At 39.2% G+C, this 15,949-nt stretch overlaps 1 protein-coding gene across 6 annotated transcripts in view; it reads left to right on the forward strand.

Annotated features, from left to right (window-relative positions):
• The first annotated feature begins 1,276 nt into the window (after window positions 1-1,276).
• The window catches only part of RABGEF1 (RAB guanine nucleotide exchange factor 1), a 55,002-nt gene continuing 40,329 nt past the window's right edge, over window positions 1,277-15,949 (forward strand). For 2 of the 6 annotated variants that reach the window (XM_016138525.2, XM_016138527.2), the window contains exon 1: window positions 1,277-1,412. Coding sequence is in view for 3 of the 6 variants with exons in the window: in XM_036225876.1 (XP_036081769.1) it covers window positions 2,024-2,067 (44 nt within the window). In the remaining 3 variants the exon portion in view is untranslated. Of the gene's footprint in view, window positions 1,413-1,459; window positions 2,068-15,949 lie in introns of those variants that run through there. The other 4 variants (XM_016138526.2, XM_036225876.1, XM_036225874.1 and 1 more) reach the window with 4 other exon arrangements.

The following is a 15,949-nucleotide window of genomic DNA, read 5'->3' on the forward strand; positions in this document are numbered from 1 at the left end:
CCACCTGCCATCCAGGATCCATACCATTGGTCACCTAGAGGATTACCATCTCAGACCAATCCAGAGGCTAAGAATGCAGGACTGATTCCTCTTCAGAATGTACTTTTTATTATAAAAACTCTGTTATTCTTTCTTCTTAAAACCACTCTGGGTATTGCTTAGTTGTTTCCAATTTACGAAACCCTAAGACCCTCGAATAAATCTATTATTTATTTATAGCCAAAGCTTCCAGACTCTTTGAGTTCTTTTACCGAGGGATACAGAGGCAGCTGCTATTTCCAACAGTTAAAGAGAAAACTATGGGCCCCAATCGGTGTCACTTGCGCTGAAAGTCTATGATACCACCCTAGATTTAATAACTGACATAGTTGGTTTCAACCTCTCCAAGAAACATAATCTTAGACAACCAGTCTAGAGTTTTCTCCTCAAGCATGGGTAACATAGTTAGTCACATAGGCCATCTCCGTCCCTCATAGAAAGAAGAGGTAATCTTAATGATAAAAACTTGCCATATAATCCTTTTTGTTAATTACTCCCTTGCCCCACCCTATAAAAATAGTCCATTTTGTTCAAGCCCCTCAGAGCGCCCTTCTAGCTCCTAGATGGTATGCTGCCTGATTCATGAATTGCTTAATAAAGCCAATTAGATCTTATTTTACTCAGTTGTATTTTGCTTTTTAACGCATTTCTGAAATGGGAATCACAAGAACTGAATTTCATTGATAATCATTAATACTGTGTGATAGTGGTAAATTTAACTTCTAGTTTAACTAAGCTCAGGTATTAAAAACGATTCTGGATCTACCAACTTCTTTAAAGTCCTTTAATTCGAACGCTTTTAAAATCCTAAGATCCGTGAAGGGATCGGATTCACTAGTTTCTCAGGCGGCCTCATTCCCTAAGTGCTGGCAACCGTCTTCTGGCCCAGTGACTCCCCCTCTATTGCAGCCTCCCGCCTCCTATTCCACGTTAGTAAAATGGGCCACGGCCAGGCAGGATCGAAATGGCAGAGACTCAGGCAACTGAGAGTTAGCTCCCAGAAGCGAGGGCTGAGGAAAAGACAGAAGCGCCGGCTTCTCGCAGGCTCCCGAACGCTCCAAGTCAGCACTCCATGGTAAGCCTCCAGGATGCCTCTTTCTCCTTCCCTCTAGGATTGCGAGTGCTGTCATTACATCCCTGGGTTCGCCCCCGCTCCACCCAGGACAGACTCCCGGGAACCAGTAAGGGTATCCTCCCACCGAAGGCCCAAGGCCCCGGAAGTGACGTCGTGCGTGCGTGACGTGCGTTCGCGGGGGCGGGTCTTGAGAGCGGGAGGGTCCCTGTGAGCGCGGGTTGTGGACTAGCAGATCCAGGATCTACTCGAGCGACGCGGGGAGAGCGGCGGTCTCGACGCCTGTTGGTCTTTAGACGAGGTACGGAGCTGAAGGACAAGGGCCGCGGGCAGCACTGTTCTTGGCTCCGGGAAGCGGGGCGGCGGTGCCGTCCGGGCGGGGGATGCTGGGTCATTCGTCCGTGCAGTCCACCCGGCCCGGGCCGTTTCGCTTCGGAGCCTCCTGTCGCCCTCCATCCCAACTCGGGTCCCGGGAGCGCGGCCTTAGCCGGTCCCAGGCCATCGCCCGCCCCCTTAATCCTCCTACTGCTCAGCCTGCCCGTGTCAGGCGCTCGTCGCAAAGTTCTTGACGGCCCAGCCCAACTCTGACGGACAGACACTTATCATTTCCTGGCCGCCTCCTGCCACCCGTCCTGCCCTCGTGAGACGGCTTCCCTCTCGCCGGCTCCCGCCTTACTGTCCAGTTCACGGAGTCCGAAGGGACACCTGTGGTGGAGGCCGGTCAGGTCGTGTCTTGGGGCCCTCGCGGATCCATCTGGATTGGAGGCTCGGACCTAAATCGCAACCTGGCCTTGGCAGAGGAACCGGGACCTCGCGAACCCGCGTCAGTGTTGAGGAGGGAACGTCTTGGTGCTGGGAGGGTGTTGACTTAAGTTGCGGTGGGACTTGAAGACTAGTTCTAACTTTCGCTCCATGGTTGAAGGCCTGGGGTTAGGAGCCGAAGTCTCTGCTTCCAGGTAGTGTCTCAGCTCTGGTGACCAAGCCCTGTGGTTGGGAAATGTGTCAGTGGGCGCTGATGGGCACTTTTTGCCCTTGAGATTAGAACGAGTTTGAGTTCCAGTACGAGTTTACAGCATCACTTGGGGAGTAGTAGTTTTTATTTTTTTATTATTTTTGGCGCTGAAGAGTTTTGTCTTTCGAGATTAAGAAATATTTGTACTTTTTTTTCCCTCTAAGCCTAACACTGCTTTAAAAAAGTATTAATTAAAATAGTTTTATAAAGAAAGCATGTCGAAGATGCCAGAAGATTTTATTGTATTGTTAGTCCATTTAATAAATAACATTAACCTTTTTAAGAGTTACTGGTTCTTAGGCAGAAGATTTAAGAAGTGTTCAGGATTTGAATTTTTACTGACCTTGGAAGCAGTCCTGTTTCTTCTTTCTAGAAGTTAGACAATTTGGGGGTGAGGGAGACACAGCAAAGATACTTTGAATACAATGTGAGTACTGTGAGCTGATAGAGCACCCTAAGTGTCCTCCTTACCCCGAGGGACTGCAGGATGTGGAGAGTGGTAAAAAGTATCAGGGAATACCTTTCTGAAAGTCTGAAGAATGAGTAACATTCAGACTAATGAAGTAAGGTGGGAATTTTAGGGGTAGGCGGAATGTAGGAGTGGGGAAACTAAAGGAAAAGAGGCCAGGAACTACGTGGAGGTGGTTTTTGAAAAGTAAAAAAGTGCAGGGCAGAGGTTCGTGGCCGATAGGGGCAAGGATGCTGGAGGTTGGCCTTTTACGTGATGATGCCAGAACCAGGAAAGGGCTTTAAGGAGAGTCTCTGAGCAGTTAAAAAGGAATTTTGTGTAGATCTTACACACAGGCTGCTATGTGGCTGGCGAAGATTGTGTCCAATACTGTGCTCGATGAGGTGCTTTTTGGTATTTTAATATTTTCTGCTTATTCAGTGTTTGAATTGAATAGTCTATTTATTTACTGTTTCTTTTCATAAGAGTGACTGACCCTGCTAATTTGTAAACTTCTATAAACAGAAATTCTGCATTCTCAATCCAAGTTAGACATTCACAAATGTTCCATAGGTACTTGTTGATTTGATGAGAATTCATTGATTTCTGATGTTGATTTTCAGTGAAAAATTTAATCAGTATTTATTTCAGTATCTACATACAAAAGAACTAAGATCTGTTTGATTTACGTGTGTCAGTCTTTGGCTAGAGACATAGAATTTCAGTCTTGACAATGTGAGTTTAATTTTTGGCACATGTGTTTTTGTTGGTTGCAAAGTAAGCATTTCTAGGAGAGATGACCTGTTCCTAAAATGTAGGCAATACCTGTGTCACATAACACCTATCTATTCTGTGTCTCAGAATAGAAATGCTATTGAGTGGCTTCTTAACTCATAAAGTTGTCACACCAAAACCAAAAGTTTCACACTAGAGGCCAAATGTTTTGCAAGTCTTATTAAATCTTCATTTCGTACATAAAGCATTAGAGAAACATTGTGTTATTTCATATGACTGAAATACTTTGAAATAAGCTAGACTATTGTTGAATAAACACTTAGGAAAAAGGACAATTGACATATTTTTATCCCACTTAATATTACATGGTTCATATTTTATCTCTTCGATATTTGGATAAAGCTAAAATGCTCTAAGAAAAGGCTGTGCTTCTATGGTGCTGTTTTCAAATTACTCTGAGATTCCTGTTTTTGATGACGTTATTGTTGGTGGGATAGAAAGTGTAATTTTTATTGTGAACATTTTTTGTGTGTTTCTGGTAGCACACCTCATTTATGGTCACAAGGAGAGTGAAGAACTGTGACTATAATCAGTTAGATACATATGTAGTTAGAAGTTATGATCAGAATAAGTATGAGTTGATGTTTGGGTAAAGTTTTACACACCGAGTCTTAACCTTTTTATTTTCCCCAAAAGACAGCAAGGAGATTGCTGACTTCCCTAAAACAGTGGTATAGCAGGAGCCTTTGGTGCTCTAAAGTCTTGCTGTCTCACATTAAGGAATGGTTGGCAGTATTCTCTATGCTAGGCACATGACAACTCAGAGGAGTTGTACAGAAATCTTCTGAATCATTTTTGAAGCTAGTCACTTCCCATTCAGAATAAATAATTGTAATTACATTTATGGTGATTTGACATGCATTTTAAAACAAAAAATGGCTTTTGGGGTATTTTTAAATAGGGATATGTTCACAGTTTTTTATGTGCTTCAAAGTTGAGAAACTTTGAGAAACTCCTCAACTACCTCCCTAAGAAAATACAACATGCATGGCAAAGGACTGTGTTGTGTTTTGCTTTGTTTTATAGTAAATTTGCCCATTATCTCCTTGTGGAAGATAACATAAAAGTTAAAAATACATAATGAAGTGTTTTATTTTTGTATTTCCTGTTAAAATTTCTTAATTTTAGACATAAAATTTGCTAACACACTTTCTTTTTCCTTTTGGAGCACAAAAAAGATAATGCCTTTAGAAACTAAACTCATAAAATGGAAGAAAATATTTTATTGTGTTATATTTTTTATGTGGAGCATATCATTTACTTATATCACATCTTGTTCCAGGAAAGATTCATAATGACTTACAAAGATACATGTGCATACTCTTGGTAACATATAGAAGTAGGGGTGATGAATTCAGAATGGAGGGAGAAGACGAGAAGGAAACAAGATCTATACACAATGTACTTGGACTGAAGTCATAAGTATTTGTTAGGGGTCACAAATTTTACTGCTTTTTTTTTAGCCAGTTGAGAGAGAAATATGTAATCAGTTTCATGGTTCAGTTAAGAAAAAAACAACTTCTCCTTATGATTCCCAAAGACTTGTATTGAGAAACTCCGCAATTACATCCTTAAGTAAATAGGATGCATGCATGTCAAAGGACTGTGTTGTGTTTTCCTTTTTTTTTTTTTTTTTTTTAAGTAAAAGTCCTCATTGTCTCTTTGTGTAGGGTGATGACATAACATCAAAACCTAACTCAGCAAAAGCAGTTGCAGTGCTGGAAAAATAATGTGATCTAAGTGCTTACAATGTGTAGAATGATTCAATTGAAAGGATCTGTTTTAGGTATCTAGAGAAGTAGATAGGGTTTGCACATTCTTCAGGTTACCTTCCATAAATATTTTGTTTCTCAGTAGAGCTTTTGTTATGAAGTCACCAGCAGTGGCGTTAGAGTCTGTGCTTCCCGACAAGTTTTTCTAGTGCATATACTTTTAATGTTGTTGGTTAATCACAGAGCCATATTTTTAGCATGCATGCATTATCATGGGGTGGAAGGTATGAAATGGAGGAGTCTAACAAGGACAAATATTTAAATGAAAGTCACTTACCCTCTACACAAAGATGGGCTGAGGGGAATACCAAACAACAGACCTAAGATTCATTTCTAGAAGTAGGTTTGGGGTGTTAGCTCCAACACAGAGAGCATTGACTTAAAAGTCCAGGCATATAATTTATTTTAAGAAGGGAACACATCCCTTGGTCTTAAATGGAATGTCCATTAAATCAAATTAATAGATCTATATTTTGCACAAGCTAAAAAGTTATCCTTTTAAGTAATAATAGTTCAGATTTATTGAGTGCTAACATGAGTCAGGTGCTATGTTAACAATAAACTCTATACATGCATTTTCTCATCCTCTCCCCTTACCCTCTTCCTCCTTAAAAGAAAAATGTAAGCATGGTTCAGAGCAGTAACTCATTCGAGGTCATACACGAGGTGCTGGAGATTTGGACTTGGGTAGTCTGATTGACACAGTGTCTGCACCTATCTATGACTTTATATTATCTGAAGTGGATTAGGCTGTGGGCCCACAAGATGGGGCTGGACCTATACAGTTAATAGAAGTAAATACATTGGCACATAGCAGAACCCACCATTACAAAAAGGCCTTGAGCAGTTCTAGATCTTCCAATCCAGAAAATGGGCTAGGAGCTACATGTTCAGGGCATTTGGCCATGGTTTGTAAGGCTGGAGAAAACACACATCTAGGCATCCACCAGGACTAGAGAAGTGAGAATATTATTTTATATATTTGTTGCACATAAAATGCATATTTTTAAAAATTTGCTATTAATTTGTCTCAGATCAGGAAAGCCACATGGTATTTATAAAGATAGTGTATCATTCTGGAAAAAGTGGTTTATAGTTATATATTAAAATAGAACTTTAGCTGGTGATCTCACTGCTATGTTTTGGGATGAAATTAGGTTACACTTTTGTAGTGAGTGACATTGCTAGGTGTATGTGTTCTTAAATCTCATTCTGTTTTATTAGGAATTCTGTTTCATTAGAGTTGTACAGATAAGTAAACCATTACTTATGTGAGTTTTCATATGAGACTATTCCAGGTAATTCCAGATCATTTTATTTTGAAGTATTATAGTTCCTACAGAGAGTAGAGAACACCCTTCTTCATCCTTAATCAGTAAACAATGGGTGGAACTGTCCTTGCCTAAATATAGTTAGGTAATATAGTGGTTCTTTAATTGCCTTTCCATAGAGCTTTTGACATTGTTTCTTAAATGCATTCCTGAAAAATGAGTTGGGCTAGTGACCAAAATTTTGAATAGGCTATAAGAAGTTGTAAATAAAAAATGGAAAACGAAAACAAAACTTTTGGCTGATGAAATGGAATGTCTAAAGTCCGTTATAAGTAGTGTCTCAGGAAGTAATATACTTGGCTTCTACTTAGCAGATTGGATTATATTTTTATTTGTATGAATTATTAGCCATTGCAATTGGGATTGTAGTGTGATAAGTGTGTAGATTTTATTCGTCTAGGGTTTCAAATGTTGTACAGTCATATGAACATATCTTAAATATTTATGAGAAATAATCACATGGCATTGTATGCATTCCTGTATGCTAACTGCTGATGTGTCTACAAAACATTGTTATGATATGTTACCTTCCTCAGGAAATAGAATATTTGATGACAGAGACAATATTGAAATTTAGTATTTAAGTCCTATGAATAGCAACTGTATTAGGTAGATACTACTTTCTTACAAGAGCCTACTTTTGTTCTTGGACATATTTGGGAACAAATTGCAGACATATTTTTTTCTTTTTGTTACTTATAAGAAATTGTAGTCTATTTCCTTAAAGAAAAAAATTTTGCCTTTTTAGTACCTTCGTCTATTAACTGAATAAATTATACACACACACACACACACGTATATATATATATATATATATATAATCTCAACTTATTTATTTATATGTAAATAAAATAGTGCTTGAGAAATTAGTTGAGATCCTTTTGAAATTTAAAGTTTTTAGATACTGGCAGGAAAACTGAGCAGGAGGTTGGATTTTGTATCACTACCTTCATTGGGCCCTGGAGAGTGGGTAAGGGACAAAAGTGAAAGAAAACTGTCTATGCAGATACTTTGTCAGTTTTCTAAGTAAATCATCTAATAAATTTAGAAAACATCTGTTGAGTATTCACTCTATTCCTAGTGCTGTGCTATGTGTCTGCAAACATATAGTGGACACGTAAGCAAGTAATTATAATAGAATGTGAGTGTTACAATAGCTGTATTTATAAACTACTGTAAATACAGAGAGGTAGAATTATTCTATCAGTGGGAAAAGGGGAATCAGTGTTATTTGAACAAGGTGGGATTTGAAGGAAGACAAACAGAAGGGTATTCTAGGCTTGTTCATGAATAAGATGACCATCTGATTTATTATCAAAAGCAGGTTACTTTTGAGAATCATAGGGTTTCCAGGACAACAGGCATAAGCCAAGACTGTTCTTACTAACCGAGATACATGATTACCCTATTTACAAAGAGCAAGTGATGCTGCAGGCCCACAGTTTTGTGTCAACTTGTGGAAAACTCATTTATTTTAATTACTTATAGAGTTTACAGCCATTTTATTTCATGGTTTATTAGTTTTGCAGAGCTGCTGTGCCAAACTACTATAATTGGGTTGCTTAAAACAACAAATGTGTTCTTTTGTAATTCTGGAGGCTAAAAATCTGAAATCGAGGTGTCAGCAGGGCCATGTTCTCTCTGAAGGCTCTAAGAAAGATGATTGCTGGCAGTCCTTGGAGTTCCTTGGCTTGCAGCTGCATCACCCCAATCTGCCTTCTGGCCACATGGTCTCTGTGTGTTTCTTTCTCTAAGGACCTTGTCCCAGTCAATCCCAATCATTGAATTAAAAAGTATTTAAGCTGAGCCATTTAGCAAATCTGGATAAATACATTTTCAATCCAGGCAATTGCTTTTTGTGTATCTCCTCTCCCAGAGATGTGTATATATATATATCACTTTGCCCAGCCACAGAGTGAAATGGCTGCTGGGAAGCTAAAACTAAGATATAACTGGGCAGAAAAACCCTTTAATTGTTGAAACCACTTTATATATTGCAGTTTGTTGTCACTTTAGGTGGAGTTAAGAGATAATTTTTGGTCAATTGTCGAATAAATTGACCATTGGGGAATTCGCCGCTTTTGTGAAAGAAGGGTAGAGCATGGTAGAAGTAGACTAGCACAGCCAGACTCTTTGCATGTAATTTTGAGTTATCAGCCTGGGGAATGGTATGCTCAGATTGGAGTCAATTTCACCTAATTGAAGAGGGTACTATTTAGTACAGTAGAAAATTATTGTCTAGAACTCATTCCTTAAGAATGCTGCTCTGCTCATTCCAGCAGCATAAATTCTGCATTCTATCCCAGAGGTTTGATTATAATTTGGAATTATTTGGGCAGGCTAGTTGTTTGGATACTTTGTTTTGTACAATGTGACATCCACATTCATTTTGGAAGCAATATATTAAATGATATGAAATTTGGTGAAATTTGGGTACAGATTTGAAACACTAAGTATCTGATTAAAACTATGGTGTCATAACATTAAAGTCAAGGACTAAAAGATAATATAAAAAGAACAAAGGATGACAAAAATGAGCAAGAACATGAACAGTTAAATTCCTCTAAGAATATATACTAGTGGCCAATAAATATAAAGATGGTTAACTTTAAGGAAATGCATATTAAAACAAGAAGTGTTTCTGATTGGCAAAAATTAAAGGTTAATAATGTAGTGTTTATGAGTTCATGGGAAAGTAGATTCTCATACATAGTAGGTGAGAATATAAATAGGAACAATATTTTTGTGAGGCCAGTTTGGTAGTATATATTAAAATTTAAAATGCACAAACCTTTTGACATTTCATATCTTTCTAAGAAGCTATTCTTGTTTCGTGAATGGTCTCTTCATATCTTTATCCTACGTATCAGAAATTTACAAATTCTTATTAGTATAATTTCTAAGTATGATAAAATACTTCATTGTCCTATTTATTTGAAATATTTTTTCTAGTGTCTTACTTGCTTTTCTGTTTTGATTCTAAGTGAGACCTTTTAAAAACTAGACATAAGTTTCAATTAATGTATTCAAATCTGTTTCCTTTTTGATTTCTCCTGTACCATGTAAGCTTAGATAACCTGCACCTCTTTAGAACTTCCATAAATGCTTAATTTTAGTTTTTATTATTTTTCATCTGTATTTAAAATTTTTAACTCTTTAAGATGCCTGTAATTAATTTGGGGGGTACCAGATTGCTGACCAGTTATTCCAACCTTGTTTATTGAGTTTAGGCATTGCTCAACAAGGAGCACCTGACTCGCTGAGGATATACCTGGATGTGGCTTGGGTGGGGCCCAGAGTTGGGGGAGGCGGGGTTTCAGGGAATCCTCTGGGCAGAGTGACCTCTGTTATCCAGTGTGATGACTTCAAGGATTTGGCAGTGCTGTTGTCAGGCACACTGGTATGAGGGAAGGCTCAACAGGGAACAGTGGATACCACCTGGCACTTCTGTACAAAGCCAGTCACCTTGGTCCTTACTCCGGCAATGTCTCCCTGTAAGTCCCTTGTGCCCCCTGCATACAGCCTAATCAGCACTAGTACTCACAGCGAGCAGGTCCATCACCACGAAATCTGCTTGTGGTCGCGGCTACTTTAAGAGGCGTCTGCCGCTGCTACAGCCTCCTCTCACTCAGCTGCTCCAGACCAGGCAGCCGTGCATCCTCACCCTGTCCTACCTTCTGCCGTGGCAGCATGCTTTTTTAGTTGTATGGCTTGTTTGTCTAGATCTCAGGCGATTTTTCCTTGCTGTTGCTCCTTGTTTCTGTCACTACTTTGATTTGATTGTCCAAGGGATGAACAGAGCCTCTATCATCTATGCCATTTTTTTCTCCCTCATATCTCATTTTTGTGTAGCTCACATAATGTTTTTATTAAAATATTTCCTGTGTGTTTACATTTTGATTACATAGTGAATGAGATCTTGCTGTATTTCCTAACTTACTATTGTTAGGTTATTATAAGTGTTCTAAAAATTTTATGTACACATATTTAGCTTGTTTCACATAAATTCTTTTATGAATTCTTTTGTGAAACTTTAAAATTAAATAATTATTCAGTGTTTATAGTATTTTAATTTTTTTCTTTCAAACCTAGGTATATAGTTATATTGCCCATACTAGACAGTAAGCACCACAGGGACTGAAACTGGTTTTACTACATTTATATCCCAGGTGTCTGTCACGTAGCATAAATTAATATCTAAGTATTTATTGAATAAATGCATGAGTGATGAGTAGGGAAAGCACTATGAAAATATATTGGCTGTCTCTGGGTTATGTTTTTATTTTTGCTACTTTATTTTCTACTTGCCTGTATATCTCAGGTTTTAGGGAGTTTTTTTTCTTTTGTTTTGTTATAGAGTAAACAACTTTTACTACTATAAATGGAAAAAAGCATATTTAAGGCAGAAAACTTACCTATAAGTTTTACTTTTTAACTGAGGTCAAAGGATATTGTCATTTTGTAGAGTTGGTTGGATGTTACCTATAAACCCCAGGTGAGTTGCCTAGAGGAATGATATATGAGGACATGACATTGAACCGAAGAATAGGAAGGAAGCAGGACTCTCACAAAAGTGGATAGTGGGAAGCTACTCATTTCTCCAAGGTGTTTTTTCTCCCTTTTGTAAATGAGGTGAATCTGGTTTGCATATGGAGCCTTAAGGAAGAACTCTGGGTTCTGTATTACTCTGGCTCTTTTTCATGAACCTCAGCCCAGATTAAATCCTAGCCATGGGACGGAATTCACAGGAATCTCTACTGTCTCAGTAGAGATTTGGTTTTTTTTTACTGTCTTTCCTAATGTGAGTGAGCCAATCAAATTATTCATTCTTTATGCCCAGGTTCCTCAGTAAAAACCTACTTCTTAGGAGTGCAGTGCTCAAACCAGTGTGGCCCCTCTGACCCCCCTCTTGGGTGCATTGGTGATGGTAGGTTGCCTTTGGGTTGTGGCCCCACTGACTAGGGCTAGATCTTTTCTGCCCAGGAAAGACAGAATTGAGTCTCAGAATTAATCCCCATGTTTCTCCCTAACTAAAAGGATATGTTGTCTATATAGCTCTGACACCTAATCTGAGTGTGCTGAGTATACATGCTCTGCTCCACTGGAACAGAGTTGTCATTACCACTACATAGCCTTTCAAATCATGACATGCACTTGTGATGGTTTACTTGCTTGCTTTGGTTTTCATACTTAAAAATAGAAATGATCCGAGTGGTATGTTTAACTGTCTGATACACATTGGTTCAATATAGGTGTTTTTAGTTTTAAAAATTTAAGTGGAATTGTTTAAAAACTTTTTAATTTGAAATTACAGATTAATGGGAAGTTACAAAGATAATACAGAAGGATCCTGTATACTCTTCATATAGTTTCCTCCAATGATTACATCTTTCATAACTATTGTGCAATATCAAAACCAAGAAATTGACATCTATATAACATGTATGTATATTTCTGTGTCCTTTTATCACATATGTAGACTCCTATAACCACCACCACCACAGTCAAGATACAGAACTATTCCATTACCTTAATGATGCAAATCAACTCTGGTTGGGGGAATTCCAAAAGAGGATCTCAACTCTAAGCCTCCAGGTTCTTGTCTTCATCTGGAGAAAGATAGAGAGGACAGACAGTAAAGAAACAAGTTTATTGAGAAAGGAAAAAGTATACCCCTGAGAGGACTTGTGAAGAGCTCTGGTGAGCTGTGCCCTGAGGAATCTAGGGGGTGGGTTTATATTTTTATCAAGGGTTAAGAGAGGCACCTGGGGAGGGTCCTGGTAGAATGTTCATTAGATTTCTGAATAAGGGGTAGGGTTTTCTTGGAAATGGTGATCCTCCCCCTTTTTGGCCTTAGAAGTCAATTTCAGAAGTGTCGTGTCATCAGATGCACGACGAGTACCCTACTATCTTATGACTTGCCAGAGGATCATATGAGAAACTCTGGGGTCACTTTTAGGTTAATTATTCCTCCATCTTGGATCAATCCTGTTTTAGCTTGTCTCTGATCCTGTGACCGTCGCAGAATTTCGTGTTGTTTCCTTTTTTGTTAGAGGTGCCCATCCTGTCTAGCCTGTCTCACTAAGATCTCTCTCATGCTACTCCCTATGTAATCATACCCTGTCAGTAGTCCTCAGGACTGCCCCAAGTTTGGAAATTCCCTAGAAGGACTCACAGGACTTGTGTACTCCTGGCTATGTTTTATTATGGGAAATGATACAAAGTAGGATGAATAAAGGAAAATAGTACATTGAGTATAGTTTGGAGGATACCAGGAATGAACTTTCAAGAGTCTTCTTCCAGTGGAGTTGCACAGGGTGCATTTAATTCTACAGCAACAAACTGTAGCAACATGTGTGGTATGTTTTCTGTTAGGAAAGCTCACTTAAGCCTAGGATTCCAAGATTTTTATTGGAGGGTGGTCACATAGGCACAAGTGCCTTCTTAATTGACTACAGTTACTGCAATTCCAGGCCCCAGAAGAAAGGCAGGTGTTCACCATACATCACTCTGTTTGCACAAACTGTCTGGATAAGCTGGTACAGTGGTTCAAGGCTCAAAGCACATAAAACATCCTTATCAGTTAGTACGTAAGGATACTCCACGACCTCAGTTCCCAGGAGCCAGTCAAGAGCCAGTCGTACCAGCATGCCCTTCTAAGAATGTACATAATTTGAGCAACTCAGGTCTGCTTGGCTCTTTCCTGCACACCTTTCCCTACCCTTTCTTGTTAGAAACAGAAAATGGAGAAATAGTGCAGGGACCAGAGTGGAGGTGAGAGTTGGATAAGTTGGGGTAGGTACTACTTTAGGTAGAGTGGACAGGGAAGGCCTTACTAAAGTGTGACATGAAAGCTGAGAACTAAACGATGAGAGAGAAATCACCATGTGAACAGCCAAGAGCACAGCATTCTAGGTATTAAAACACCTATGCAAAAGTAAGAGAAATGGAAAGGGGGCCTATAATAGTTTTCTATTGTTGCCATAACAAATTAGCACAAACTTAGCAGCTTAAAACAACACTCATTTATTATCTCAAAGTTCTGTAAGTCAGAACTCTTGGCTATCTCAGCTGGGTACTCTGTTAAGGATCTCAAAAGGTCGAAGTTAAGATGCCAGCCAGCCTAGGCTCTTAGCTGGAGTCTATGGGGGAGAATCTGTTTCCAAACATACTCATGTTGGCAGAATTGAGTTCCAACTGGTTAGAGGACTGTTCATTTCTTTGCTGGCTGTCAGGGATCATTCTCAGCTTCTAGAACCTACCCACATTCCTTGGCTTATAGTCTCTATACCTTCAAAGCCAACGATAGTGCTCTAACTTCCTATTCTGCCCTCCTCTTCGGATTTTCATTTTGAAAATAACTTTATTGACGTATAATGCAAGCATTTAAAGGGCACAATTTGATGGTAACCATCACCATAGCCAACTTAAAACATTTTTGTCACTTCAAAAAGATACCCCATACCCTTTAGCTAACTCCTTTATCCCCGTCCTCTCCCCCTCAGTCCTTAGCAACCACTAATCTACTTCTGTCTCTATAGATTTCTCTTTTCTGGATGTTCATGTGAATGGGATCATACGATATGTGGTCTTTTTTAATGGCTTTTTTCACTTAGCATGTTTTCACAGTTAATCGTAGCATGTATCAGTACTTCTCTTTATGACTGAGTAATAACTCCATTGTATGGATATACTACATTTTGTGTATCCATTTGTCAGTTGATGGATATTTGGGTTTCCATCTTTTGGCTATTATGGGCAGTGGTGCTATCAACATTCATGTACAGGTTTCTGTGTGGACACATGTTTTCATTTCTATTGTGTGTGTACCTTGGAGTGGAATTGCTGGGTCATATAGTAGCTCTGTTTAATCGTTTGGGGAACTGTCAGATGGTTTCCAAAAGTGGCTGCATCATTGTATATTCACACCAGCAGTGTATTAGGCTCCAGTTTTTTCACATCCTTGTTAACACTTGTTATTATCTGATGTTTTTTGTTCTCCTTGATGTGAAGTGGTATCTTGTGGTTTTGATTTAGGTTTCTCTGATGACTGATGAAATCAAACATCTTTTCATGTGCTAATCGACCATTTGTATATCTTCCTTGGAGAAGTGTCTATTCAGACCTTTTACCCATTAAAGACTTAAGTTATTTTTATTAATGCTGAGTCGTAATAGCTCTTTATATATTCTAGAGACAAGTTCTTTTTCAGATACATGATTTGCTGATATTTTTTTCTCATTCTTTGGGTTATCTTTTCACTTTCTAGATGAGGTCCTTGGAAGCACAAAAGTTTTTAGGTATGATGAAGAACAGTTTGTCTTTTGTTGCTCTTTGGTGTCATGTCTAAAAATCCTTTGCCAAATTCAAGATCGTGTGATTTACCTCTATTTTTTTCCTCAGAGTTTTCAATTCCTGAAATTGTTGATATGAATTGTTTCGGATCTCACTGAGTTTTTTCAAAAGTGCCATCCTGAATTCTCTGTCATTTAAGTTGCATATTTCTATGTCTTTAAGCGTATTTTCTGGAGATTTATCTCTTTTTTCTGAGCTGCCTTGTCACCTTCGTTGTTCATGGTGTTTAAAGGATTATTTCCCCACTTGGGCATTAATGGAAATGTATTTTGCTTTTATTCCAGAAAGAAGGCTTATTATATAAAGGTCTCTTTTTAGCCTGTTGCAAAGAAGGCGTTTTTCTTTTGGTTTCCAGTAGGTGGCGTCTAAGCCTCTTGGGTCCCTGCTTTATATAAAGCCTTAATAATGCCTTTTTATTTTCTTATAGCTATTCAGTCATTCTCGCTATCCTCAGTCTCAGTCCCTGTCAGTGTTAGCGAAAGTTTTGGTAGCATCTGCTTGTATTCCCCTGGGGCTCGGTCTTGGAGGATGTGGAGGGAGGAGCCTTTTGGGTTGGGGGCTGGGGGTTGTGGCTCAGCCTCGTGTTTGCAACTGAGGCTGGTAATAAGCAACTGTTGCTTCTCTGCTGTCCCCGCTTCTCTGCTTTCTGTCCTGATCCCTGGGCACTGCTGCTGTATGGAGCTCACAGCTCTGTCAGGCAGGGCAGTTCAGGGAACCCGCTGCACTTTCTGCCCTCCCTCTCCTTCTGTAGGGAGCTCTGGCTGCAAGAGGCAGCTCTTTGTTGCTCCAAGTCTATGGCTTGATTCCCAGGGTTCTGACCTGCAGTAGCTCATGTGTGCAGATCCCACGCTCAGACGTGGTGGTGTGCAGTTTGGGTATTTTTTGTTGAGTTTTAGATGTTCAGCTTATTATTGTTTGAAGGGGAGAGATCTGGGGACGTCTCACACTCTGCCATGTTTCTGACGTCACTCTCTGCTGAATCTGCTATCACCCTGTCTCTGCAAGTTTTCCTCTCAGTAAAAAACTGGTCCCAGCTGGTGTGTGTGCTTTCAGGTCATTCATTCTTGAGTACTCGGCATTAGATGATCTTGGACGAGTTATTAATTCTCTGTGAGCCTGAGTATC

Source organism: Rousettus aegyptiacus, unplaced genomic scaffold (assembly GCF_014176215.1).
Source record: "Rousettus aegyptiacus isolate mRouAeg1 unplaced genomic scaffold, mRouAeg1.p scaffold_m13_p_8, whole genome shotgun sequence".
NCBI lineage: Eukaryota > Metazoa > Chordata > Mammalia > Chiroptera > Pteropodidae > Rousettus > Rousettus aegyptiacus.